Source organism: Gouania willdenowi, chromosome 9 (assembly GCF_900634775.1).
Source record: "Gouania willdenowi chromosome 9, fGouWil2.1, whole genome shotgun sequence".
NCBI lineage: Eukaryota > Metazoa > Chordata > Actinopteri > Blenniiformes > Gobiesocidae > Gouania > Gouania willdenowi.
In genome coordinates, this window is record NC_041052.1 from 12,484,682 (window position 1) to 12,511,711 (window position 27,030).

The 27,030-nt window shown below is 39.4% G+C and overlaps 2 protein-coding genes across 8 annotated transcripts in view; one reads left to right on the forward strand and one right to left on the reverse strand.

Annotated features, from left to right (window-relative positions):
- The first annotated feature begins 442 nt into the window (after window positions 1-442).
- On the forward strand, window positions 443-6,906 carry LOC114469419 (cilia- and flagella-associated protein 157-like). Its single transcript, XM_028456927.1, has 7 exons — window positions 443-589; window positions 2,017-2,288; window positions 2,550-2,703; window positions 4,313-4,580; window positions 5,485-5,606; window positions 6,424-6,574; window positions 6,655-6,906. Exons 1-7 carry the CDS (start codon window positions 444-446, stop codon window positions 6,904-6,906), a joined length of 1,365 nt encoding a protein of 454 aa, XP_028312728.1. The 5' UTR covers window position 443.
- Window positions 6,907-8,533: 1,627 nt separating this feature from the next.
- kank1a (KN motif and ankyrin repeat domains 1a) overlaps window positions 8,534-27,030 on the reverse strand; it is a 58,636-nt gene continuing 40,139 nt past the window's right edge. For all 7 annotated transcript variants that reach the window (XM_028456549.1, XM_028456555.1, XM_028456554.1 and 4 more), the window contains 10 exons: window positions 20,511-23,156; window positions 18,703-18,831; window positions 15,303-15,411; window positions 14,961-15,179; window positions 14,720-14,807; window positions 13,525-13,744; window positions 11,396-11,538; window positions 10,319-10,519; window positions 9,485-9,583; window positions 8,534-9,373 (listed from right to left, as the gene is read on the reverse strand). In XM_028456549.1, the coding sequence (XP_028312350.1) occupies window positions 9,311-9,373; window positions 9,485-9,583; window positions 10,319-10,519; window positions 11,396-11,538; window positions 13,525-13,744; window positions 14,720-14,807; window positions 14,961-15,179; window positions 15,303-15,411; window positions 18,703-18,831; window positions 20,511-23,156 (3,917 nt within the window). In that variant the 3' untranslated portion in view covers window positions 8,534-9,310. The remainder of the gene's footprint in view (window positions 9,374-9,484; window positions 9,584-10,318; window positions 10,520-11,395; window positions 11,539-13,524; window positions 13,745-14,719; window positions 14,808-14,960; window positions 15,180-15,302; window positions 15,412-18,702; window positions 18,832-20,510; window positions 23,157-27,030) is intronic.

Here is a 27,030-nt window from a genome sequence, read left to right on the forward strand (position 1 = left end):
CAAATATCATCAACAGTTCAATAAATTACAAGAAAATATAATAATAATTGAGCAATTCTACTGTTAGTTTGTGGTGAAAAAAAAAAAGAACTACAAACATTTCCAGATTCTTTTCATATTAATTGTTAAATCTGTCCATGTACCCAATGTAATGTGTTCTCCCGTGCCCCTAGGGGTACACGTACCCATGTTTGGCAACCATTGGTCTAAACCAAGCTGAAAATATATAGAAGTCCCTGGTTGTTTAAGATATTTGTTAAATATAATGTGTGATGTATTCTATAGATGAGATGTCATCGTTCACTTTAAATGTCCTATTTGAGTGTCAGTGCAAAACTTCATTTCCCAGAAGTCCCTGCAGGCAACGTAACCTAGCAACGCAGAGTTTCTTCACTCCACCCGCGGGACGAAGGATTTCAGGGAAACTTCAGACCGTCAATAAAATGCCGAAAAAGAAAGAAAAGAAAGCAGAACAAAATAAAAGCTTTTCAAAAAAACCAAACAACGCGACCTCTGAGCCTGGTGCTGTCGAGAAGGAGAGAGATTTATACCTGATTCAAATTAGACATTTAAGCGATCAGTTGGACAGGTAGGATTTATTATTTTATTTTTATTTTATAAAATTAAACACTGAAGTGTGGACACGTGACGTTGTTAAAGGATATATTTAGACTTTTTTTTTAAATTTTTTTTTTTTTTTTTTTTTTTTTTTTTACTGACATCAAAATTAAGTGTATTATATTTAGTGCTTATTTACATTTAAGCTACTTAATAATAATTAAAAGAATCCTAAAGTGAAATTCCATTCTTAGTGGCTGACATTATATGTTAAATGGGAGTTTGTTGAGTGTCATTTTGTAACTTTGTAGTGCTTTGCTGTTTTGTTGCATTTTATAATATATATTAATGGTGAACATTGATTATACAGCAGAGAACGGGATCACAATGGGGGCCACAAAAAAAAATGTGATTGTCTGATCTGAGGGCCACGTGATCAACATTCACGTCAGTATTAAGATGAATGACCAATATGAGCATTAATAAAGGGGTCGTTTTGTGTGTTTTTGTTTTTATATACAGTATATGTTCTTCTGTCATTTAGTGCGTTTTTGGATTCATTTGTGTGCATTTTTATTATAATTTTAGGTTTTTGAAGTAATTCTTAGATTTTTTTTTTATTTTTTACTTGTTCATTTGTGTATTTTTCTGTCATTTTGTGTGTTTTTGGACTCATTTTTGTGTATTTATGTTTTCCTATGTATTTTCTTTAAATTCATACATATGTTATTTGTTTATTTGTTTGCAAAACAAAAGGTGTTTCACTAATACATAATATTTACATTATTATTAGGTTCTTAATGACCATCCATAAATAATGAATACATATTATTTTTATTCATTTATTAATTCATATTATTATATTAAAAAATTGCTAGCCAAGAGGTACGCCTAGGGCTGGGCTATATATAGTATATATATCCAGATTATTACAATGTCACCTATATTAAAAAAACATATTTTTTTATGGCTTATTTTGTATCAAAATACTTGTTTTATGAGTCTCTGCTTTCACTACTTCTCAGAACAGCATAAAAAAAGCACAATTATTGGAATTTCTGAGTGTGTCCTAACCCAGACCTTTCCCCTAAACAAGCCACTCTATAGAACTCACTCACACGTGCTGTCCCATACAGGAGAAAAAGACTAATGTGGCACATATTGTGCAACTGTTTGCTAATAAATGAGCTTGTTTGGCATATTGCATCAGCAAATTTATCCCAGAATTGTCTTTGTGATCAGACTTCATTTAAATTAAAATGATTGAGATTTATATTGTATATCATCATTTTGGGGAAAAAAAATATAGAGATATGAGTTTAGGTTCATATCGCCCAGCCCTAGGTACGCCTACCCCTGGTTGTGAATTACTGCTTTCAGCTGGTATCTTAGATGCAAGATAAACAGACAAGATGATAAAGATAAACTGATTGTTTTTCCATTTTTTTTCTCCGTCAGTTATCAACTGAGATGTGACGAATTAGAAAGTCACAACAAAGACTTGATGACTCAGCACAGTGCCCTGCAGAGTGAGAAGATGGACGTGGTTGACTATCTGAAGCACTCTCTGGCTGAGAAGGAGGCAGAAGCGGACGAGCTCTCAGAGCGACTGCAGCATCAGCATCAGACGACACAACAGAACACTGAATCCCTGCAGCTGCAGCACAGTCAGCTCACACAGCAGCTCCAAGACACCATCAACACACTCACACTAGAAAACACGTCACTGGGTACGACTTTATCCTATTTCACTAATAAGAAAATCCATTTTTTATAGTGTACAGGCCCGTTCCAAAAAATTAGAATATCATGGAAAAGTTGTTTTATTTCCATAATTCCATTCAAAAAGTTCAACTGTCATAGATTATAGATTCAGGGCTCACAATTTAAACGATTTCAAGTGTTCATTTTTTTCCATGATATTTTAATTTTTTTTGAAAAGGTCTGTATATGGGAGTATATCATGTGTGTTCACGTGTCCCTGATTGCAGTGGAGAGGCTCAACAGTCTGAAGGAGTTTCAGGAGCAGAAAGAGACGTTAATGACCAGGATTGAGTTTCTGGAGAAGCGACTGTCCTGTCAGAAGGAGGAACACCGAGATGATATTCACAGCCTGGAGATTAAAGCTCTGATGGAGAAGAGGAGGTAAAGTCTAGTCATTGACTGTAAGATATCACTGCATCAACCATATCAGGGCCAGTATTTCTGATCAAGTGTTTTACAAACAGGGGACACACATGTAGACAGATCGCAGGGTGTTTCAACTCCCTAAGTTTAAAACAAGGTTCACCTTTATTCCAGCCAACAATACAATTTGGTAGAACTCTGAAAATTCCCAAAAAGCCAAAATGCTATGATAGTCAAAATGTTAGCCAAATATACAGTAAATCCTAGACACAGGATAGATCTGACACGCACACGCAACAAACAACAAATATGGGTGTGTATTATGAATTGAATAAAAAAGGTTTGGCATTACAGTTCTCATTAATGCTGAAGCTATAGAAAGGTTCAGAGTCACATACTGACCCCTAAGGGATGTCATAGCGGTGAAAATACCCATCTTATTACATAAACAAGGTTGAAAACTAGGTATAGAGCATATGGTGTGCCAAGTGTAAAAATATAGTCTAAAAGTTCTGGCTAACACATTTTCATTATTTATCTCACTTTTCTCATATTTAGCACATTTTCCTACATTTAACACAACATTTAACCACATATATAGAGGTAAAAAAAAAAAAAGTGTTAAATCTAAATATTTAAATCAAAATCTAAATGGTATATGTTATATCTAAATGTTAAATCTATATCTAAATATTTAATCTAAATCTAAATGTTGTATCTTAAATCTAAATGTTAAATCTAAGTATAAATATTTAATCTAAATCTAAATGTTATATATCATATCTAAATCCTAAATCTTATATCTAAATGTTAAATCTAAATCTAAATATTAAATATAAATTGAAATGTTTAAATCTAAATCTAAATATTTTATGTAAAATCTAAATGTTTAAATCTAAATATAAATGTTATATATCATATATAAATGCTTAATCTTATATCTAAATGTTAAATCTAAATCTAAATATTATATATCATGTGTAAATGCTTAATCTTATATCTAAATGTTAAATGTTCAATCTAAATCTAAATGTTAAATCTAAATGCTTAAATATAAATATAAATGTTATATATCATATCTAAATGCTTAATCTTATATCTAAATGTTAAATGTTCAATCTAAATCTAAATGTTCAATCTAAATCTAAATGTTCAATCTAAATCTAAATGTTAAATCTAAATCTAAATATTAAATGTTAAATCTAAATCTAAATGTTGAACCTAAATGTTTCGCACATATGCTAATTGACCCCGGCCCTTGTAACCTCAACCAATACACAAGCAGAGACACACACAGGAGCAGCTGTGTGTGCATATCATAGCACTCAAAGTACTTTACAGAATTAAGGCATTATTCTTCCACTCCACACTTAGTGGTGGTAAACTACTATTGTAGCCACAGCTGCCCTGGGGCAGACTGATGAAGCGAGGCTGCCATAGTGCGCCATCGGCCCGTTTAACCCTTCTTGTCCTTAAAATGAAGAATGCCATGAATTTCAATCTAAATTTTCAAATGAAAATCAGATAACTACTTATTGTTTTGTTTAGTTTTTTTTTTAATATCTTTTTTCATTGACCAAAAATAAATCCCCTCTATAGTGTTTCTCCTCATGTTCCTGTTTTAAAGTCAACAGAAGGAGATGGAGAACCACGTAGCTTCTATGGAGGCTGAGGTGCAGCTGCAGGTCCATCAGAAAGTTCCACAGACCACTAAGGTAACCCTGCAGGAGAACGTGGAGCTGAAGACTCGTATGAACCAGCTTTCCCAGCACGTTCAGGTTCTCACTGGAGAGAACGAGTCTCTGAGGGAACAGAAGAGTCATCTCAGCCTGAGTGTGGACATACTGGAGCAAACACTACGGGAGACATCACGTACAAGCTGTGTCAGAAAGAAGGTGAAGGAAACACTGTTAGGATGTGGTTTTAGAAACTAAATATATTTGCATTGGATGGAGAAGCAGAATAGATTCCATAGTTTTGAAACATTTTAAAACAAATCTGTGGTGAGACTCTCTGATCCCTCTCTCCCCCTCCCTCCCTCCCCGCTGCTCTCTTGCCTTGACTCCAAACTTTCCAAAGTCCCTCCCTCAGAGGAGCTAACAAGCTAACGTTAGCCAGACAGCAACATCACAGCAATATAACATGCTCTATTAAAAGCATGTTACTACAGCGCTTCTCTCTCTATTTGCACACACCTCAGCAGCAGCAGCAACAACACAGTGTCACTTACAGCAGCCCACACGGAGGCTACTGCGTGCACATGAACAACACATGCACTACAAAGTTCTAGTATATATATATATATATATATATATATATATATATATGTAAAACCTTGCCATATATTGTTGTACCGATATTTTGGCACACCCCTACTTTATAGGTTATCCTCCTATATAGCTACCTGAAAAAAACACACACACATATATATATATATATATATATTGGACATGTTTGGAGCATGTAATCAAAAGAGATTTCCAAAAGCTAATTGCTGATTTTTTTATTTTATTTGCAACTTATAACATACAAACAACTTGCAAATATAACAAAGTAAAGTAGAAAAAACCCAAAGGCTAAACATTTCCTGGGTGCATTTTCCTTTCATTCTCACTGATCCAGTTCATTGTTGGCTTTGCTTCTTTGTTACCAGTTCACTACTGCCTCTTCTTGTCATATGTCCTTTAAGCTTTAGTTAGTAAGTCAACCATCGTATAGATGTCCTGGATGATTGTTGATTTCATTTTGAACTTTCTTTGTATGGTTTCACAAAGGTCCTGTGCCATATCTTTTCTCCAGGTGGTGGAACATCTCACAGAAAAGTGTCAGAAGCTTCAAGCAGAGCAGAAACAGTGGCAGCAGCAACTCCATCAGCTCCAAAGTGAACGTTCAAGTCTCTCCACAGAGATGAAGAAGATCAGGTCAGAGACATTCCCATTTGTGTTTGGTACATTAAAAAAATAAAAAGAATATATATATTAGGATTTTCCTCAAGGTCTGTGCGATAAATATAAATAACGTTACACAGAAACAATTCACAAGCCATAATAAGACTTATGAATGTACACATACAGTATGTATTTGCATTAGTGTACAGTTTAATTGCTCAGTATTAATAAGTGAGTTCAAAGTGTATTAAATACCTCCAACACATAGAATGCATTATCGCTTGTGCACATTAAATTAAAATAAAAACTTACAATACACAGCTTTCAAATGCTATAATTTAAAGAGTAAATGTAAAATTCCAATTATATGAACAGGATCAAATTGTTTGAGTCATTACTCAGTCACTTTGTGTATTATTGTTGTCATTCTGTATATTTTTATTGTTTTATGCAATTTTTTTGTTTTGATTTTTTTTTTGTGGTAATTCTGTTCTTGATTCCTTCCTGTACTTTTAAAAATAGTTTTGTGTGTTTTTGTGGTGCTTTTTGTGCATTTTTGTGGTCATTTTGTTGCATTTGGAGTGATTTTGTGTGTTTTTTTTTACTTATTTATTGTTATTTTGCGTGTGTTTGGAGTCATTTTATGTTTTTTTGAAATTCTTTTGTGTACTTTATTGTTTTGTGTGTTTTTGTTCTCCTTTTTTTTTTTTTTTTTTTGTCCATTTCTGTAATTTCGGATGCTTTTGACGTGATTTTGTACATTTACAAAATTAGACTGAGGGCAGCCAGTTGCCCATGTCTGATGTAACATATATTAAATGTAGAGCTAAACATTGTCTTCTCTTCCCAGTCAGGAGCTGGTCTCCCTACAGCAGCAGTGCAGCAGCAGCAGGGCAGAGGAGCGTCGTCTGCAGGAGGAACTACAGGAGGAAAAGAGGAGAAGGAGCCACATGAAGAGCATCCTGCAGGAAGCCATGCTCATCCTCCAACAGGCCGTGAAGGTAAAACATTCAGATGATGTTCACGTCCAGCCTCTGACTGGATGTCATGATGTCATCCTTCCTGTTTGCTTCTTCTGCAGGAGGCTCCAAGTGAGCAGGAGTCAGAGCTGGACTGCTTCGTGCGATGGAGGAAGATGATGCTGAATCTGTTGGTCGTCGTAAACACACGGATACGCAGCAGCACCCAAACACACACACGTAGTTTTAAGGACGGGAACAGGATCCCTGAGCAGCCAGAGGAAGAAGCCCTAACTCACCCAAAGCACCACAGTGTTGGAAAATCACAACCAGGAGCCAAACTAAAGGATGACTTACAGAATGACTTTATTTAAATGTGATCCAACTTAACCTTTAGTTTTCAGTTTAAATCCCTTAATATCCTTTCATGGTTGTGTGATATTTTAATACCTTCAAAGTTGTAATACCCTCTTTAGTTTTTGCAAAACATTTTTTCAAAAGATCTTACAACTATATCAAGATGTGGACTTGATTCACAAAATGCTTTAAATTGAAGATGCACCATCATTTTTTTGTGTGTGTGAAGCTTAGTTTCTGCACATGTTCAGATCCATCCTTAAAGTTTTAGAAAGATGTGCTTGTGTTCTTCCATCCAACACTGGACCGATGACAACTGGTCTAATCGTCCATTATTCATCAGTTATTTGCTGCTCATGGATTGTCCAATCATAGTATGTGAGGATGCTGAAGCTGTGCAGTGTCCGTCCCAGCCTTTGATTTTAGCATCAAAGGCCTGTACTATGAAGCTGGATTTTCCTCTTATCGCACTGACTTGCGGGATTTATTCGTGGCGTCCTGTACTATGACACTGGCTAACTTCTTACCGCGCCAAATCACCATGGTAACTTAGTCTGAACAGCTTACCTGGCTGGGACCAGTGGATAAGATCTGCACAAGTACAAAAGTCCCGCCTCCTGACCGATCAGTTCTCTTAGAAAATAACCTGCCCATTGTTAAAAGAACCTGGTTGGTGCACAATTTTGACAGTTGTGTTTGTGAAGTAAATTTTATTAATGGATAAATGCAATCGTTTCATGTAGCGATGACATCTTTTAGGAAAGATATACATTTACATCTGATGGACTGATCTACAGTCAGCTGATGAAGCCTGTGTTGGACGCTCTTCGTATGCACGAATGGAATAAGTCATTCATTCTTTCATACATATGCTATAGTGACAGTTTAGTACTTGCAGCAGCAGTATTGTCTGTGGTCTGAATTATGGATTTGAATTCATTTTATTTATTCATATTTTTAAACGATTCCTCAAATGTGACGTAAGTTGCTCTAAACAGTTTCTCCGTGATTGTGATTGGTCTGACGGTGCCACCTCCACCCGTCACAGGAGTGCACACGAAGCCAGGCTGAAATCTTGCTTAAGTGAACAAACGTGTTGATATCCTGCTTCGTGGTACAGATGCTGTGTAACAGAATGGTTAGGTGAAGCCCGCTAATGGACAGATATAGTTATCCAGCTACATAGTACAGGCCTGTAATATCTATACATTACTGATTTATGAGGCTTCAGACATATTTTCTTTTAACTGAGCTAAACAATGGCTGACATATGATTACATTTTAGCCAATATAAAATACTGGGAGCGGCTTTTCTGGTTCACAACTTTACACCTACTGTGTACTCTGATGAATCCAGTCATGTTGTTTGCGTCGCAGTATAATTATCAACATAACGGTTTGTTCCATTGTGATCGTTTACGGAGCTTGCATGTTCTCCCTGAATGTGATGTTTGATGAGATCTCCTACAGTCCACCATCATATTCTGAATACAGGTGTAGTTTTAAAAATAAAAAAAAGAAAAATTCCACTGCTTCCATGATCTTAATGAGCACAAATACAAATAAAGTTTGTTAGAAGAATCAACAGATCAGATAATGTAGCGTACCATGTGATGGATGCAGAAAAGCAGACCAGAGACGAAGATGATTTGAGATCTTTAATAACCGTTTAGTGTTGCACGGTAACGTTTCAGGCACTTCAGCTCATATTTGATGAAGACGAAACGTTACATGGGAGAGAGGAAGAAGCAGGATGCACTGACACAAAGGAGACACAGCCTGTGTAGTGAAATATATATATATATATATCTGACTATGATAAATATAGAACGTAATGGATCAGTAAGTAGTCATAGGAAATAATGAAAATACTGTGATTTAGCTTTTTTTTTTTTAAATAGGTACAAAGGATTTATATAAAAGTACAAGTTCTCCAGTCTAACATTGTTTATTCACTGATTCACTCATCCTGACATAATAATAAAGTGAAGATACGGGCGCTCACTGGTGAGGTTGGGATTTACAGGTTAGCCACACACAGACACTTATATACATACATACATACATGAAACATGAAGAGTGCTGCATTGTGCAATAAATCACAATACAGAGGTTTCGGTGCTCATAAATGATCAACACTGAGCTGAGAATGAAAAAGGAAACTTCAGGAAAAAAAGCAATGTTTAAAATGCTGAGAAAAAAAAAAAAATACACCCTTCTCTGTGATGGCGTTGACGACTGGAGGCAGCAGCTGCTTACATTCACTATTCAAAGACACTTTGGGCTCTCCATGGAGATGGGCTTTCCATAAAGAAGGAGATAAATACACATCTCATTGGTTTGTTGAGTTCCTCATTAGCTGTGAGGAAGGCAGCGAGGAACTAGATAGCAGCACAGGGTTTGTGGCAGGGGGCGGAGCTTCTAATCAAATATACCCCTGCGGGTTGGGCTGGGAGAGGTTTTCCTGCCCAGTCGAGGCGTTCCCTGGAAAACAAAAAAATTGAATATTAATCCACTGAATAATCATCAAATGATTTATTTTAAATGAGAAATCACAGGTCAGTGTTGGATTAGAAACATGAGGCAGGTTCTTACTGGTGACTGTGGTTTGGAGAAGTTAACGTGAGCATAAAGCAGCACAGCAATGTCTTTGTGTCCTGCTTCCAGAGCGATGGACAGAGCGTTACTCTCATCCTGGAAAAACAGGAGAAAACCATTAATATTACAGAACTCACAAAAATTAGTTTAGAAAAGTATACAGATAGTCATTTTCAATCTATTTTAAGGCTCCACTACATAGGCTGACAACAAAAACACAAAATTCAACAAATGCACAATCACATAAAAATGACTCTACAAATTAAAGAGAACAATAAACAAAATAACGAAAAAAATTTTTTTTTCAAAAAAACAAACAAAAATGATTTTAAAAACATGCACAAAAAATAACAAAGCCCAAAAATTATTCAAAAAACACAAAAAATTAGAAATATGAACAAAATGATTTCAAAAACACAACAAAAACGCTTCAAATTACACAAAATGATAAATATACACAAAATGACAAAAAAAAAACAAATCAATAAGAAAGTAGAACAAAAACAGAAAAAATGACTTTCATAAGACACAAAATTAAAAACACATATGCAAACTGACAACAAAAACACACAAACCCTTTGTTCTTTCCTGTGTTAATGTTCAGATTAGTCATCATTGTAAATAACATAAATGTTGATAATAAAGCCCTCTAATCAGATAATCACATCTGTGTGACCCCTGCTGTAGCACACACACACTCTTACCATGATCCAAAGTAAATAGTAGCACAGATCAATATTTCTTTATAATCTAGATAAAAATGCTAACAAGGAAGCGTGAATCTCTCTGTGGTGACGATGGCTCCTCCTACTGTGTTGATGCGTTACTCACGCTGTCACTGAGCGTGGCGTCACAGCCGGGCTGAGCCAGCAGCAGCTTGACGATCTCCACGTGGCCGTGTTCACTGGCACACATGAGAGCCGTGGAGCCCTCGTCGTCCTGCACGTTGACGTCGGCCTGGTGGGCCAGCAGGGCCCTCACCATGTCCATCCGCCCATGGCTGACGGCCAGCATCAGCCCCGTCTGACCAGCCTGGGACACCACAGTGAGGGACACCAGTTCACCTTCACATATCCCTCTTTAACATTTCAGCCCACTGTAGTGTCTAGTCAGCAGGGCTGGGGTCAAATATAATTGTGATTGGGTAATTGATAATTAATTACAATCTGGTGGTGATGTAATCATAACTGAATCATGATTGAATTCAGATAATTGATTTTGTAATTGGCATGGAAATTCTACAAAAACTGTCAATTGCAATTTAATTAAACACAAAACCTGGGAACCATGTTACAGTTCTATGGCTTACACATACATAGTTAAAATATGTTTCATATCAAGTCATTAATACCAATATTTTCATGGATAAGGAAGCCTAACTTGGTAGGTAAAAACTAATTAAATAAATAATATTTTTAGTGTATTTTACAGCTAATTTAGGACATCATAAGAGATGCTAACAGAAAGCTAACACAAGAGGAAGGTTAGGTTTTATGGGCTTATTTATTACTAAAGGCTCAGTAATTGTGATTCATTGTAATTGAACTTTATTAATTGAGAACATACTTGTAATTGACTTTAAGGTGGAAAACAATTCTAATTTTAGTTGTAATTGGAAAAAAGAATTGCTGGTAAACAATCGTAATCGAGCTGTAATCTAACACAGATAATTGAAGAAGTAATTGTAATTGAAAAATGTCATTGACTCAACCCCTGCTAGTCAGTCTTAATGTTACAACTAAAACTGGTAGACAATTTGGCCATAAAAGCAGCTGACAGTTATTCACGTTGACCACTTGGTGTCACTGAAGCACTATTTTTTTTTTTTTTTTTTAACTTTACCAGGTCATTTATCTCTTTTTTTACTCTGATGTGTGCCTGCTGTGTCCATGACCTCTGACCCCTGACCTGACTAGCTCTTGCGTTGACGTCGCCTTTGCTAAAGAGCTCCTCCACGATGCTCATGTCCCTGATGGTCTCCACGGCTGCCAGCGCCGCCAGCATGATGGGTGTGTATCCCGCCTTGTTCTGCTGGTTCACGTTACACACGTCTGAAACACACACCGGGTCAAAAGGTCACTGTGGTGGCTTATCCTCCTCGTCTCTGGCTCACCATGGACTGGTTCCTGGGTTGTGACGCTACATTCAAAGTCCTGACATTGTGTGCACCGTGAACAGTTGATCCTTTACAACAGTGTTTCTCAAATGGGGGTACGTGTACGTACTATGGCACTACAGGTTGTATTTGAGAGAGAGTAAAATTATCTAATAATGTGTCAGAGTCTTGGTCCCACACCAGGCGTGAGATGTTTTTCCACCTTGGGGTCAGAACCCAATGTGGTGTCTCCTAGAGTTTAAATGGGGTTCGAAATTTCTGAAAAATTTGAATGGATTTTTGAAATTTTGAAATTATTGCTCTTTTCTTTTTTTATTAAAACACCACACAATCTTAAACAATTGTATTTCTATAATTTAACTTTGTGAAATATAAATCTAGTTCAACTAAAATGCAGAAAAACTAAATAAAATCTAAGCTCAAACATGATCAAAAACTAATTCAAGAAAAAATGTCTAAAAATTCTTGATATCAAAATGGGGTCACAATCCAAAAAACTTATTTACAAAATGACAGTTTAAAATGTGTGTTATCATTCATTCACTCCATCATAATGCTCTATATAATTGTTTTTAAATAGTTTTCTAAGCAAAACTTTGTAGTCGGATGAAGGAGGTACTTGGATTCAGAAGTTAAAAAAAAAGGGGATATTTGAGCCAAAAAAAAGTCTGAGAACCACTGCTTTCCAACCATAAACAAGTAGCCAGTTCAGTGCCTCAGAAACATCGTGGAGACATCAGAGGATGGATGGCAGTGAAGAGCAGGGAGGCCCAGAGCGACGGGGCCAGCGTTGGACAAAAGGCTACGATGGAGCAGGACGATGACACAATGGGAGGAGGAGACAAAAGGCTTTTAGAGCAGCGTGTGGTCAGGACCTCACCTCAGTCTATGGAGCCTTCACAGAGCTCAGCATAGAGAGGTATCATCCAGGAGAGCTGAGGGTGGATTTAACTCTGCCTCAGGGATAGAACAACAACTGAAACTTGTTTAGTATTGCATCTACGTGAGCAACTTTTGATCATTTATCAACATTTGGTAGGACAACTGGTGATTTCAAGTCCAATCCCCAAAACCATTAAAAAACATAGATATATATATAGAAAAACCTACAAATTGTCAATTATTGATAGAGATTTATTTCCTACCTTTAAAGTTTCTTTAATCCCTTTTCATATGATATTTTATATTCCAAGAATGGCAAAACAAAACAAGAGTGCAAACCTCCGCCAAGCACAAAAAATTCTCTATGACAGATATTGGCAGTTATCTGGAATTTCTATCCCCATTAATAATAATGATACAGTAGGTCCAAATGCATGGGCACATCCATTTTGTTTGAAAAATTACAGACGGATGTGATCCAGATAAACCTTGGTTGGGTAATTGAGGAACTAACCCAACATTACAAAGTCAAATTTCATAAAGATCGATCAAAAACAAGATTTTTAAAGTTTCACCAATGATGTCAGATAGGGATTTATCGATTTTTCAAACCATTGAAGAACATTATATTGATCCGGATCCCCTCAAAAATGTAATGCAATCTTCCAATGGCTTAAGGTCTATCTTTGGTTAAAATTTTTTGTCAAAACCAGTTCTGTAATTTTGACATAATCCTGTTAACTAATTAAAAAAACACATTATAAATATAACCATCTTGGCAGAAGCAACTCGACAGAATTGAGAGTCATTTATCAGACGCTTTTATCCAAAGCAACGTTTAACACGAGTAGTTAGGGTTAAGGGACTTGCTCAACATCCCACCGTGATGGTCCAGGTTGGATTAGAAAGGATCACAAACCCACTACCTTAACCGTTACGCCACCACCAACCCTGGAACAAGGTGAAGCTGTTGCGAGTTGAATTTCTAAAAAGCTAATGGAGTTTTCTTGAACCATTCAGAGCTCTCTGCACTGCTCACCTGCATCCAGCAGCTTCTTCACCACCTGGAAGTTGGAGTGGGACACGCTGTAGTGCAGCGCCGTGTTGCCGTTGCCGTCGGCCATGTTGACGATGTGACGCAGTATGTCAGGAGAGACTTCTCTGAAGGCCCTGAGATAGTCGTCCACCATGAGGGCCAGGGCGGCTTTCTGGCTGGAGATACGGAACCACTCGTGTTGGACTGTGTTTAGACAGGCTCTCTGTTGGGACAGGGAGGGATCACATGTTTAAGTCCACACACAGTGTAAATGTGTCCTAAAATCACCTCAATGGCCATGTTTACATGAGAGCTTTATTTCCCCTTTAATTCAGAACAAAAATTCAACTGACCTTGTAAACACTTAATTTCAAATCAAAATGACCATTCCGATTTAGACTTAAATCCAAATTAAGTGGCTGCTTTATTTTGATTTTAATACTGAATTCAATAATTCCTCAATCTTGTAATTGTTTATTTCCACTTTAAGTTAATTCTGGGCGTTCCGGGCATGCTCGGCCAGTCGCGACGATGCGCTGGTGATGACATAATCCAAGATGGCCACATGGAGAGACCACTGTTTTATTAAGACATGGATATAATGAAAAGAGTGGATGGACAGAAGTATAAACATGTGGACATTCACACGTACTTATTACACACACACTGACACCGGCAAACGAAACAGGCATCGTTGGAGGACATTAAGTCCTGCAGCAGGACACCATGCTTCACTAATGATGCGTAGGTAGTCTGAAAGTTCTTCTTTCACTCAACATCCTGTATAGCAGAGATAGGGCAGCCGTTGCACGAACCGCTGGCTTTGATTGGCTAAAGTACGGTTGTTTGTCTCCCTTCTCCTCCTCAGCGGACAAAAGCAGAACCAAGTGTTATTGTCGAGCTGTTGCAATAACTAAAATCTAAATAAAAGTGAAAATAGAACTTATTTTGTGGTCTTCTATGTTGTAGCCGAAAAGAAAAGGTTCCCCCAGTCCAATCAGAACCCTTCCCAACCCCCAGACCTGGAATTAAATATAGCCGAATAAACCCGTTTTCCATGTAAACCTCTATTCGGAATTACTATTTCCATGTAAACCCAAAGCAGAACACTTTAATTTGGAATAACTAATACCAAATTGAAAAACATCATGTAATTATGGCTAATGTTCCACACAGCAAAGAACCCATAGATACTCACCAGGTCTTTGCTGCTCACTGCTTTGGGATCACTGAGGTGAGTTTTGAGCACATTGCAGGCGGCCAGCATCTTCTCACTGAGCTCATACCTTTACACAGAGACCAGAGGATACTATTAACACATGCATAAACAATAAACAATCGTTTCAGAAGCTATTTCAATGCTGTTTTGTGCTCCTGTGGACTCTAAGGGCCGACTCATTAAGGCCGGTCAGTTAAAAACAACCGCCCGTCTGTCTCACCTCTCTCTAACCGCCTGCCTCTCAGAGTTTTCCTCTTCGTCTCTCTTATCCACATCCTCGGCTCCTTCAGGCTGGAACTCCTCCCTGCTGCTCGTTTCCTCCTTCCTCTCACATCCCTCTCTTCCTTCATACTCCCCCTCTTCCTCCTCGTCCTCCTCCTCAGACCCAGAGGAGCTGCTGTCCTCTGAGCTGGAGTCGTCGCTCGATGTAGTCTCATACCTGAGTCAGCAGGTGGCCACAAAGAGCACAACAATTTGGCAAAATGACAAAAATACCGCAGCATTTTTTTAAACCTGCCTTACGTTTGGAGCCCAGTCAAGCACTATAAGTGTTCTCACTCACCCTCCGTTCACGCCCACAAACTGTAGGTTCTTCTTGGTTCCGTTGGAGTCGGATCGCCCGTCTTTCTTCTTCATGATGGACTTTAGAGTGTTCTGATTGCAGGGCTCACCTGAACAACAAACAAGTCAGCACGACTTAGATCAGCAGACTGTGTTTGTTGGTAAAGAACCTCACAGTTACTCTCAGGAGCCTCCTCATTGGCTGCCGCGATATATAGTGAAGCGCAACACGTAACCGTGACGATGACATTTATTTTCGGCACCAAAATACGAACTTGGAGATGCTTGGATGCAACTTCAGATTGTCAACCTATGCGTGTGCACATTCAGCGCTCGTGCACGACTTCGTGCACATCCAGAGGAGGAGACTGGGAGGGATTATCAGAGTGGGGGGCGGGATTTACGGTTTAAATTCAGCTATGCTCCTCTGTCATGGTTCAAGATTCAGGTAGTGCAGCTTTAATTTGGAGCACATGTAGTCAATTTTGGTTTACTAGTGTCACATGTGAGTACACTTTACTAGTGAGACTAAAGGTGTCACTAGTACTTCACGTAATCACTATATGCTAATAAGGGGGCAGGAAAAAGCTAATTTAGCTATTGGCTTTTCGAAAATATTACAATCAATGAGAGTGCTGGATTTAGTTACAATCCCTCTTAATTTACATTACCACTAGTAGACTAAAACAGTCTACTAATACTACTTGTTTATTTTTTTTGGTTTACTAGTACAGCTAGTACACTCAAAATGTCCCAACATAAGTACTAGTTTCCTAGTTTGTTTTTGTTTAAAGGCTTTTGGTCCACTAGTGCATCAGTAAACCTTACTTGTATAACAAAATCCTGCACTACTAGACTTAAATATGTTACGAGTAAAAACTCAAAGCTTTACTAGTATTACTATTAGTAACACAAATATAGCAAGGTTTATATTCTCCCTGTAATAAAGTGTCTCTTATCCCTCCTTAGGGAGGACTGGTCACTGTCACAAATATGCAATAAAATAAATGTATTTATTTAATTGCAATAACAAAACATGCATTGCTGTTGTGAAAATATTGCACTACATATAGTGTTGACCTTGGACAGCATGTGCAGACAAGGCTAAAAAGAAAAAAGCAAGGTCTAAACACTTTTTTCTTTACTATTTAGTCTATTCACACACTTGTAAGCCAAAATTGAGTTGTTTGAGTACTAGTAGAGTTTCACTGTGGTTGATATCACTAATATCAAATGTATACATTCCATACCGGTGACTGAAGTCTATTAACAACACATCAATTGATCATAACATTCTAACCAACTTTGTTTTATTTGTATAAAAATAGAACATTAGGACATCGTCTAGTCAACCTTTGTAACATGATATCCTGCTAATCTTTCCTTGCCTCGTTTTATATTATTTATATGTATTTTTTGGCAACGTTTTACATCACAAAACCCTTCCACAATGCCTCCTGCACCCTCCGTTGTTTCCCACGGCCTCACTACCGTGCTCAGTCGGTTGATCACAATCAGTGGATAATGCCTGAATGCTTGGTTTAAGGTCTCTGGCACAGGAAGACGCAGCCATTAAGCGATTGTCCTGTTCCTCAGTGAAGTCGTGGAAGCTGCCTCTAAAGCCTGAAGTATCTCAGTAATGTTAAGTAGAGGCTTCCAAACCCTCACATACCAGTAGCAGCAGCTCCAACTCTCAGCACATCTGCCAGGCCCGTCCCTGCTGAGAGGCCTCTTTAACCGCTGCAGGCCTGAGGAAGAGGCTCATGCACAGACGTGCGTGTAGTCACGTGCACATGCAGGCGTGTGTGTCAGTTAGCACGCTTCTTTTGTTATGACAGGCGGGAGCACGAGCGGGAATAGAACGGAGCAGGGCATGACGACGGCCATGTCACAGCAGGTGTTTCTGGAGGCGATCAGCTGAGCTCGTCAATATCACGTCTGCTCGCTGCTCATTCTGACCCGACTTATATTTAAACTCATCAGAAGGAAACTTATCAGGTACCATTTTTTTACCTGTTTGTTTTATTTTTTTTAAACCACTACTACATCAGCACAGGGAAACCGCTTCCTCTTCCACACAATAGAAAGCTCAATGTGAACAAGTCACTTTTGGTTCATGGTTAAAGTTCAGATGTATCTGGAATGTTTAACGCAGCCCCTCAGGCAAACGCTTGGTTTATTACAGCAGAAATCAACGTGGTGGATCCTGGCACAACAAGAACTTTTCCAAAATGTTTTACCAAATTTCCATGACTTAGTTCTGAAGTACTAAGATCTTTTTTTTTTGCGTATGCATTTCCTGGTTTTTAGCGTACGCCAGCTGAAGTATGCAGCACTTTCACTTTGAGATATCACGTAACATCTTTGGGGTTGAACATTTTAAACATTAAAATAAAACAGGCAATATTTCCAAAACAGTTCAAATATTCCATGACTTTTTAAGACTGGAAAATCAGTTTTCAAATTCCAAAACTTTTCCAGGAATTTCATGACCGTGGAGACCCAGAGAATAGCTACAAAGCTGGTGTCAAATTATGGAGAGGTAATTTGAAACAGTTGACAAACATCAACTTTTTTCAAAAAATCAAAAAAAGACATTTAAGATTTATATTTAGTTGTAGTTGGCAGCATCACTTTCATTAGAGGGAAACAGTATTGATTTAACAAAACAAAAAAACTTGAGCACTGTTAATAATGAACAAATGTTCTCCTAGATCAGTGGTTCCCAAACTGGGGTACGTCTACCCGTAGGGATACTTGAACACATCTCAGGAGCCAAGCAGAAACATTTTTTAGTACATTTTTTTTAACATAGATTATTTTTACATGCACACAGAAATTTTTCTCATCCATCAATAATAATTTGTGGCACAACTCTTTAAAATGCACCAAAATTGAAGTTCAGATTCTAAAACAAGCAAAAACATCAGAAATAATCGAATAAAAAGGCCTAAATTCAAGGTTAATGTTGGATTAGAAAAAGAAAAGAGTTTAGACGAGCCCGCAGACACAAATAAATAATGTATAACATGAGCTAAGGGGTACGTGGGGCAATAAAGTTTGGAAAACACTGTCCTAAATAATATATAAAAATAAAGGAAACACAGGCTGATCTTATCTGATGATCAGACCCAAACTGCGCCCCTTTATATATATATATATATATACACACACACACACACACACACACACAAGTTCTTAAGGCAACCAAGCTTTCTTTGGATCCAGCTGATATAAATGTAAACCTGATCTGTACTGACCAGTTCAAGCTTCACATTCTCCCACAATTACTTTTAAAAATACTGGGTTGTTTCCAACCCTGAGTGTTGCCAACATCTAAAATACTGACGCTCTGTTGAAGTTTGTTGCAAGTGTGCATGTGTGTGTACAGGTAGTTGTACCATGTAGCGCTGTGGACATCTGCAGGTCCATGCGACTCTTCTGCTCTGCTGCACTGATGGGATCAGGTTTATCTGTCTGTCCGCTCGGAGACCGCTCGGTCCAAACTGACTGCAGCTGCTGAACGCTCTCTGCAAAGAAGAGTGAGTAGTTATAAAAAAAAAGAGGGAAATACTGGGTTGGAGCACAAGACAAGTGGTGTTGAAAAAGATACAACCAGAATCATTCTAAAACAGGAAATAAGGGCAAGAAAAGTAAGCTGTCATTTTTTAGACTATAAAAAAGATGTAGCCTTAATGTTGTCATGCACAGAATGTTCAAAAGTTATTGTACACCTTTTGTTCAGCAGAATATTTAACAAAAGCCACATATTCCACTGCTAGTTTTTTTAAGGTCAGAAACTGATCACTACATGACCTGATCCCCAGGTGAACTCAACCACAGGCATGTTTGACCTCTACATACTATCAGACGTATGAAAGACGATCATCAACTCTTCTGTTTAACAGATGTTGGAAACGGATGAAAACTTTTACGATGTCAGACAAACATATGGACCAGCACATGTGGAGGATTAACCTTTATTCAGCATCTGCACGCCAGAGCAGCAGAACAGTATTTGGGTTTTTCTCCAGGAGGAATTAAAGCGGTATGAAAACAATGCAAAAACCAGATTCACTTGAAAGATCTTGGACACCGTTTCAGAATAAAGTTCTGCTCAGACAATGCACTGAGAATGAGCTGCTACAACACACAGAAAAATAAAAAAAATATATTACCACAATACTTTATCATGCAAACGGCAAAGAAAGAATTAACTCCCCAACAGTCCAAACAAGCCTCTTTCTAGAGTTTCTAAAAATAGTGGTTTCATACAGCAGCAAACAACATTGTACAGTCACTGGTTTGGGGAAACTGGGGCCCAATAAATGGACCATAACTAGGCTTTAATGCATCACTGCACAATCATCTCAGCTTGTTTCCGTCAACACTTGTTATGCAACTCGGGGCAGTCATGAATCAGCACTGAGCGGGCAGGACAGGCTGCTAGAAAAACAACAAGTGACTGGTTGATCGCTGCAATGTGATTGGCTCCTGACAGCAGTGAACTCACTGTTGGTTCATGTCCAAAGCCCCCTGCCACATTTCTCAGGGTCAGAGATAACTTCATCCTGTCTGATCCCATCAGGGATCCCATTAGAGCATGTGTGAAAGCTCCAAGCCCAACCAGTGGCTGTGGGAAAGATGACTCCCAGTGTGTTGGGTTGGATTGTTCTCAACATACAGAAATACCAATGTAGAAACACGTTTATCGTGAAAAGGGTGGGAGATGAGTTTTTAATCAGTGGAGTCAAATTCATTAGTAGGTCAGGGGAAAATACAAGCTAGTTTTATCTCAAGTGGGCCACAGATTGAGGGCTGAAAAAACAACATTTCAATATTATTCTGCCCCAGTTTGCGCTTCCATGTATAAATGATATGTAATGTATGTAATGCACCAACAACATTCAACAAGAAGAGACATATCAGTTCTTGTAAGATCTTCACGTCAATTTTTCCTTGATGTTGTGAGCAATATTTATTTAATTTGGGACATTTTGTGGAATAGTTTTAAGAAATTGCAAGGTTTTAGAACTTTTTGGAGTTGTTTTTAATAATATAGCAGTTATATAAGTTTATTGGTTGCTTGTTTTTTCCTAAAGTTTTCACTGTAAATGCAGAATTATGACGTAAAAACCACCCCACAAATTATTTTCTTTTTTACTTGGCATTTAGGGCATATACTTTAATTTAAAAACCATCCCCTTACCTTTGTTGGAGTTGATGCAGTCTGCCTCCAGCTTCAGGATGTCCTCACTACTTCCATACTTCATGACGGTGTTGATGGAGGATAGCGTGCTCACGAGTTGACTGTTAATGGAGCCAAACTGGGACTGTGGCTGTCCGAAGGCCTCGGCCAGCTCGCTGTAGTTCTCCGTCAGCAACATCTGTTGCTCCTGGAGTAGCTTCTGCACCCTTTCGATGTAATGGTCCAGTCCGGCTCCCCCTGGCTGCTGCACCTGTAGTGGTGCAGCCTCACATTGTACCTCCACAGTATCTGGGCTACCTCCCGTCACGCAATCAGTCGGCCCCGATGGCCCACAAGCTATGTTTCTAGTTTTCAGGCCGACCAAAAAGTTCTCGTGGATGCCGACGGGTCCCACCCCACACTCTTTGGTTTTAGTCGTTAGTTGTTTACTCAGACATGAGTCCATCTCTGTAACGGTTCCGACGGCGACTGACCGAGTTCTTGCTGTCGAGTGGATGTCTTTGACTAGTCCCTCTCCAGCACCAACTGTCCTGGTTTCAACACTAACCGTGTTGGTATGCCTGTCACAGGTCATCTGGACCATGTCTGTAAATGAGTCTGTATAGGTAGCCACTGCTGTATTGGTGGCCTGATTGGTCACTTGTGTCACAGTGTTTGTCTGTTGAGTTGCTAAGTCAGGAGCAGCCATGATTCCACAGTCCACCTTATTCACTGGCTCAGGGTCAGTTCCTTTTGAAACCAGCGTCTTAATGGGACTAACTATCACTTCTATAGAACAGTCCCCACATCCCACAGACCTGGAGTCTTTGCTCAGCTCCGTCATTGGTTTAGCACATGGCAATGTGACCAATGACTCCTCTGTGTTGACCCCAGCCTCGCACGTTTCCAACTCTACCCCCACCTGCTGATGGCGAGTCTCACTCCACCTCCCCACACACTGATCGTGCACCTTTACACGCTCATGCACAACCCACTGTTCCATTGGGATTTCTGGTCCAATGGCGATGCTCTGCACACAGGGTTGACATGACACTCCTACACTGTGGCTCTGCAAAAGCTCAGTTGTACTTGCATGGCTGAATTCTGGATCTCCGCCGACGCTCTGGCTGCGGGTCTCAACTTTGGCCTCCACGCAGGCATTGTACATCTCTGGCCTGACCATCAAGCCTTTGTCAGATTTCTTCTTGCTCGATCCACCAGCTGCTTGGAGCTCCAGTTTGAGCTTACTCATCTCCATCTGATGAGTTGTTTCTTTAAGCTGAACCTCCAGCCGGTAAATTTTGTCTTTCAGTGCTTCGATGGTCTGCTGCTGGAGGTCAATCTCCTTCTCAGCTTCAGAGGTCATGCCCAGCATGGCCTCAGTTACTCCAACTGCTAAACTCCTGGTTTCCAGCTGCTCCGTTGCAACAGCCAAATCCTGGGAGTTGCTTTGCTTTTGCAATGTGCTTTGATTTAAAGGAAGACTGTTCATATTTTCATCTGTAATTATTCCAATGGACTTCTGGTGGGCTTGGTTCTGCACTTGGTTCTGAGGTGATGTTAATTTTAGGTTTGTGTCTTGGCTCGTCCTTTCAAGCGCCTGGACCTCAGCAGCCAGGCGTCGAAACTCCTCCAGTCTTTGAGCACTTTGTTCCTGAGCTTCCGGCTCCAAAATCTGCAGCTCAGGTTCTTTTGGGATGGGCCCTGTATTTTCCATTTGGTCAGCACTGCCTACACTGTAGGAGCGTTTCCGAAAGCTGGAAAGACCTGGATTTTTGGACTGAGCAGCGAGCTGTCTCTTTTCCTCCTGCAGTACAGCAATCTTTACTTGTAAGATAGGAATGGTTTTCACCTGCTCTTCAAGCTCTTTCAGCTTTTTCAGGGCTACAACCATCTGCTCCCGAATCTGTTGCAGGTGTAAGGGGCTGACATTTGTCACAGGAGTGGTCACTCCTGAGCTCATGGGGCTGTGACGGATGGAGCTGCCCACCGACGGAAGGTAGAACGAGGTATATTCTCCATTAGGGAGGTGTCCATTGATAGGGAGAGGCTGATGGGTGCTTGGAGATATCTGACTTGGAGCCACTGAGCCTGAATATGAAGACAAAGAGCTGTTTGAGCCAAGTCCACCAAAGCTGGCAAGGCGGCGGCGGGGGATTGGAGGTTCACTGAACGGCTGAATGAGCAGACGCTCCTGCTCAAGTCGGCGCCGGGTCTCCATGAGGGTCTTCTCCACCAGGGGGTTGTGACGAGGGGTAAACCTGGGGGAGGGAGGTGGAAGGAGCTGCTTCTGCTCCGTAATGCTCGAGTAGGACTGCGGTCCCTCACAGGACGCCCGGGAGAGGGTGGGGGTCAGCGGAACAGTGGCCTGAGGCCTGCAGGAATAGAAAACTGGAGAATGCTTGTCGTCGCTGTTGGAGGAGGACAGGGAGTCTGTGGAGGTCCATTCAGCCTGAGTGCTGGCCCCACCAGTGCTGCTCCGTGGCAGTGGTCTGGCCAGTTTGGGTTTCCTCTGAATACTCAGCTTTTTAATGGTGTTGCCCCTTTCAATGTCATCAACATATTTGAGGAAGTCCAAGTCTAGCTGGTAACCATAGGGAGTTTCAACATAGTAAGGAGCCACAGAGTCCTTCTCGTCTCCTGTGCTTGGGCATCTTTGTCCTCTTTCTGAAAAAGAAACAAAAAAGTTTTATTAATGGTTTTCAGAGATGAGACTCTGAGATGGCATTTTTTTTTTTAATCTTAAATAGATTCTTTAGAATCAATGCAGTGTGTTGTGTGTGACGTGCATGTTTTTCTGGGCACTCGGCCATAATTTAAGAGGACAAGTATGAACAAGTAGCACGTTGCTGGAGTCTCTTCTAGAAAAGCTCGTCATAATTCCATTGGCAAGTGATGCCTTTGAGTCAGTGGAAAACTATGTGCAATCCTACTATGCAAGGCTACGAAAGAATATCAAGAATCACCGCAACAAATGTTGAATTTAATGGCGAAGATCCCCGACAGTGTGTGAAACAAAAAAGGTCATGCAGATAAACAGCCTGATGATTACGCAGCATGGATAAGACAAGTTCCAAAGGGCTCAGAGAGCCAGACAGCAGAGAATGTCAATATTTTTTGGTCCAAAATCCATTTTTGTGACAACATTCGATAGAGCCTGAACACATTGTTTTGAAGACAGAATTATAGATCAATTAAAACTGCATGACCAAAAAACAAATTTCACTAATTCGGCTGAGATTCCCTCCGTCAGATTTAAGAGTCTGCAGCTTTCCAGGCAAATGCTTTCACTACAAGTTGCCTCAAAAGTGTCTCCTGTTCTTGGTATGTTAGGAACTCAGTGTCCAAGCATAGAGAGGCTTGAAATAAACAGCACAGCTCGTCCTCTCCTGCCTGCTGAACTTCTGCTGTCAATCCTTTTCAGCTGCAGTAGTGGAGGGAATTACAAGACTAAGCCTGTGGCTAAACAGTCTCTGCCTTGTTGCTCCACTCACCTCACAGACACAGCAACAGTACTCTCTTCCCTTTACTGCCCCGTCCTCACTGCGTTCTCCAGTGGACTGAGTGATCCAAAACTCTTTAAAGTGTTGTTTCTCCAAACTCTGCAACGTTTCTCAATCCTCTCTCCAAAAAGGCAGGGAAAAAAGTTACACTATTGGTGTGAACTGAGGGCAGCACTGTTCTGCTTCACTATTGGACGGCTGCTTCATCCAATCCTGTGTGGCTTTGAGCCGGGCGCTTCCCTACCAGTGTCCTGTTAACAGTGGAGTGGTGTGTGAACTCTGCACAGTAGGAGTCTGTTGCGGAGACAAATAGCTGAGCTGATGTACTTGTCAAATGTTTACTATCTGGTTTAAACCCGAGACACAGTTTCTAGTGTGGGTGCAGACAATCAAATTCACCTTAATGGGACTAACTTTTGATTGGACGGAGATACTTTTTAGTTCTTTTAGATGTGCCATAGCTAACAAAACAGTCTTTTTTAGAAAAACAATGAATATAAGTGGCATCTTCTGTTATTATTCATCATGGTTAAGGCTGAGGTTCATAGAAGCCAGTTTAATTAGAGCTTAAAGACTTTTTGTGTTGATGGTAAAGTCTACATACGTCACAACGTAAAAAGACGCAAACCAATAACCGCCACAGCGGCTTGTGAAAGGCTTTTCAGCACAGCCAGACTTATTTTCAAACCAAAAAGGGCACGTCACCATTCCAGAAACTTGGAGAACATGATTTTCTTGAGGCTAAATGAAAAATTTTCGTAGTTTAAGCTTTTTTCTGTTAAGCAGGTCCCTTAGTTTTATGGTTAACATTAAAAATGTGGGTTTAATTGAGCAATTGCATTTTTTTTCTTGAAACATTTTATTTGCAAATTGTATCTATAATGAGTGCTAAATTATCCAGGTGGTCATAAACAGTAACATATTTAATTTATTTCCATGTACCAGTTTTCTACCAGCCCTAATTTTTTAGCAGAGTAATTTTTAATTCAATTATCTATACTTTTACTTGAGTACTGAAGACTACTACTTTTGCTACCTCTGCAGGAAGCCGGTAGGTGCAAGGCTTAATACCTGGGAAAAAAATTGCACACTTTCCCAATTAAAAATAAATTCTAAACTGTAAAAAAAGCTACAAGTTGGTTTGCAAAAATCTTCAGTCGATACAGCCACAATCAAAGATTTCCTTCACTCTAGGAGAGTTCCTTCTTGATATAAAGCCCTGCTTGTGTTTTTAGCTGCAACGCCCCAAAAAATCCTTTCCTGTTTTCTCTTTTCCAGCAGCCTACACAATCCTACGCTTCATGGGACTCCATGTGCAGATCAGCCACACTAACCCCCCTTACAGAGGAGTAACAGGCTCCTCCATGGTACAGCAGAGACCCCAACAGCTGAGCAATGACCTCACCAACATGAGATGACAGAGGTACGTCCCACTGCAGCCACACTGACGGGAGCCGTGAGCTCTGATCTGATCATGGTTAACTTGGACATCGTCAGTTAGAAGAGGATTACATCACAGTTAAAGAGCACTGCACTCCTCTGTAGGGTTATGTTTGTCTTTTGATTAAACTAAGGTTTTGTTATCTGTTAAAGGACGTGAACTTTAAGCAAGCAGACTGCACTGGACGGTTTGCTTGGTAAATTAGAGTTTTAGTGCTTAGTGCAGACATTTACAACTGGCGGGCCCTTGGCCTAATTTTGTGCACAAATTGACTCCAAAAACATGCAAAATGACAAAAACATAAAGAGATGAACCCAATAATACAGAAAATGAGAGTAAAATATAGAAAATGACAAAAACATACAAATTGAGAGAAAGATGAGCAAAATGGCAACAAAAACACAAAATGACTCCAAAAACATACAAAATGATGACAAAAGACATACAGAATGACTCCAAAAACATACAAAGTGAGTTATTTCTTTACGGTCAGTATCTAGTTCTATCAGCTGCTCTAAAGAAGAGCTGGAGCGGGTCTGGAATAAACTGCTTTTATCACAGTGCTTGTATTTGACGAAAACTTTAGATGCAGGCCGATATCAGCTGATCCATTTTTATTTTTGTTGATATCGAAAATACCGGATCGGAACACCCTTAGCACAATGGCAACAAAAACACACAAAAACGATTGTTCTTTCCTGTATTTATCCTCAGATTGGTCATTATTATTATTATCATATCTAAATGCTGACATGAATTAAAAAAAATGTGTCCCTTGAATCAGGCAGGCACATTTTTGTGGCCCCCGCTGTAATAAAAGTTGCCCCACCTCTGGCATAGTGGCTGAGTTCCAAAAACACTCTGGCTTCCTTTTATATTTTAAACTTTAAACTGTGGGGTGTACACTTTCCCCTGTGTGTGTGCTTTCAGATATTTTCAGCCAGTGAGCTCTGTCTCCTTTGTTCTGGATATGGACTCAGGCCCTGAATGTTACACCTCAGAGGAAAAATATGCTAGAAGCTTTGCTTTCTCTGCACCGACTGTGTGAAAGTTTAAATTTAGAGCTGACAAAAGCCTTTTCCCTTCGGCAGTAACCCTAACTCTTGCAGACAGACTAAACGAGGCTACTGGTCTAAATCTGTCTGTCCTTGGTTTGGTATTCAACCAGAACACAGAGTGTTTCACTCTAATCCACACTTTTTCCAATAAGGAAAACTAAACAACTCACCCAGACATTCACACCTACCTTTAACAACATTTGGCTATTTATACACCTATTCGCTTCACAAAAACACCATAATGAAAGCATTACAAATGAAGACGTTCAAAAAGGCCAACACAGCACAGTGCTTAATTACAAATATAGAAAAAAATGCACTGCAAAAAGTGACATGTTAGACGAAATATCTTAGACTTAAGTTGGTTTTTTACTTCAATTTTACTTGTTCTGCTTATTTTAAGTAAAATTAAGGATATAATAGAGTAAAACTAACTGGTGATAGGAAAAATCCTATCAGGCAAAGAATTGAGTATATATCGATTAAAATTTGAAATATTTTATCTTAAGATTTCACTTTTGGCAGTGTGTTTTTTCAAA

Coding starts and splice junctions, on each gene's coding strand:
- LOC114469419 (XM_028456927.1), top strand. CDS start 444: ATGCCGAAAAAGAAAGAAAAGAAAGCAGAACAAAATAAAAGCTTTTCA. Junction 4,581..5,484: donor CAAGCTGTGTCAGAAAGAAG/GTGAAGGAAACA, acceptor TCTTTTCTCCAG/GTGGTGGAACATCTCACAGA. Junction 5,607..6,423: donor ACAGAGATGAAGAAGATCAG/GTCAGAGACATT, acceptor TTCTCTTCCCAG/TCAGGAGCTGGTCTCCCTAC.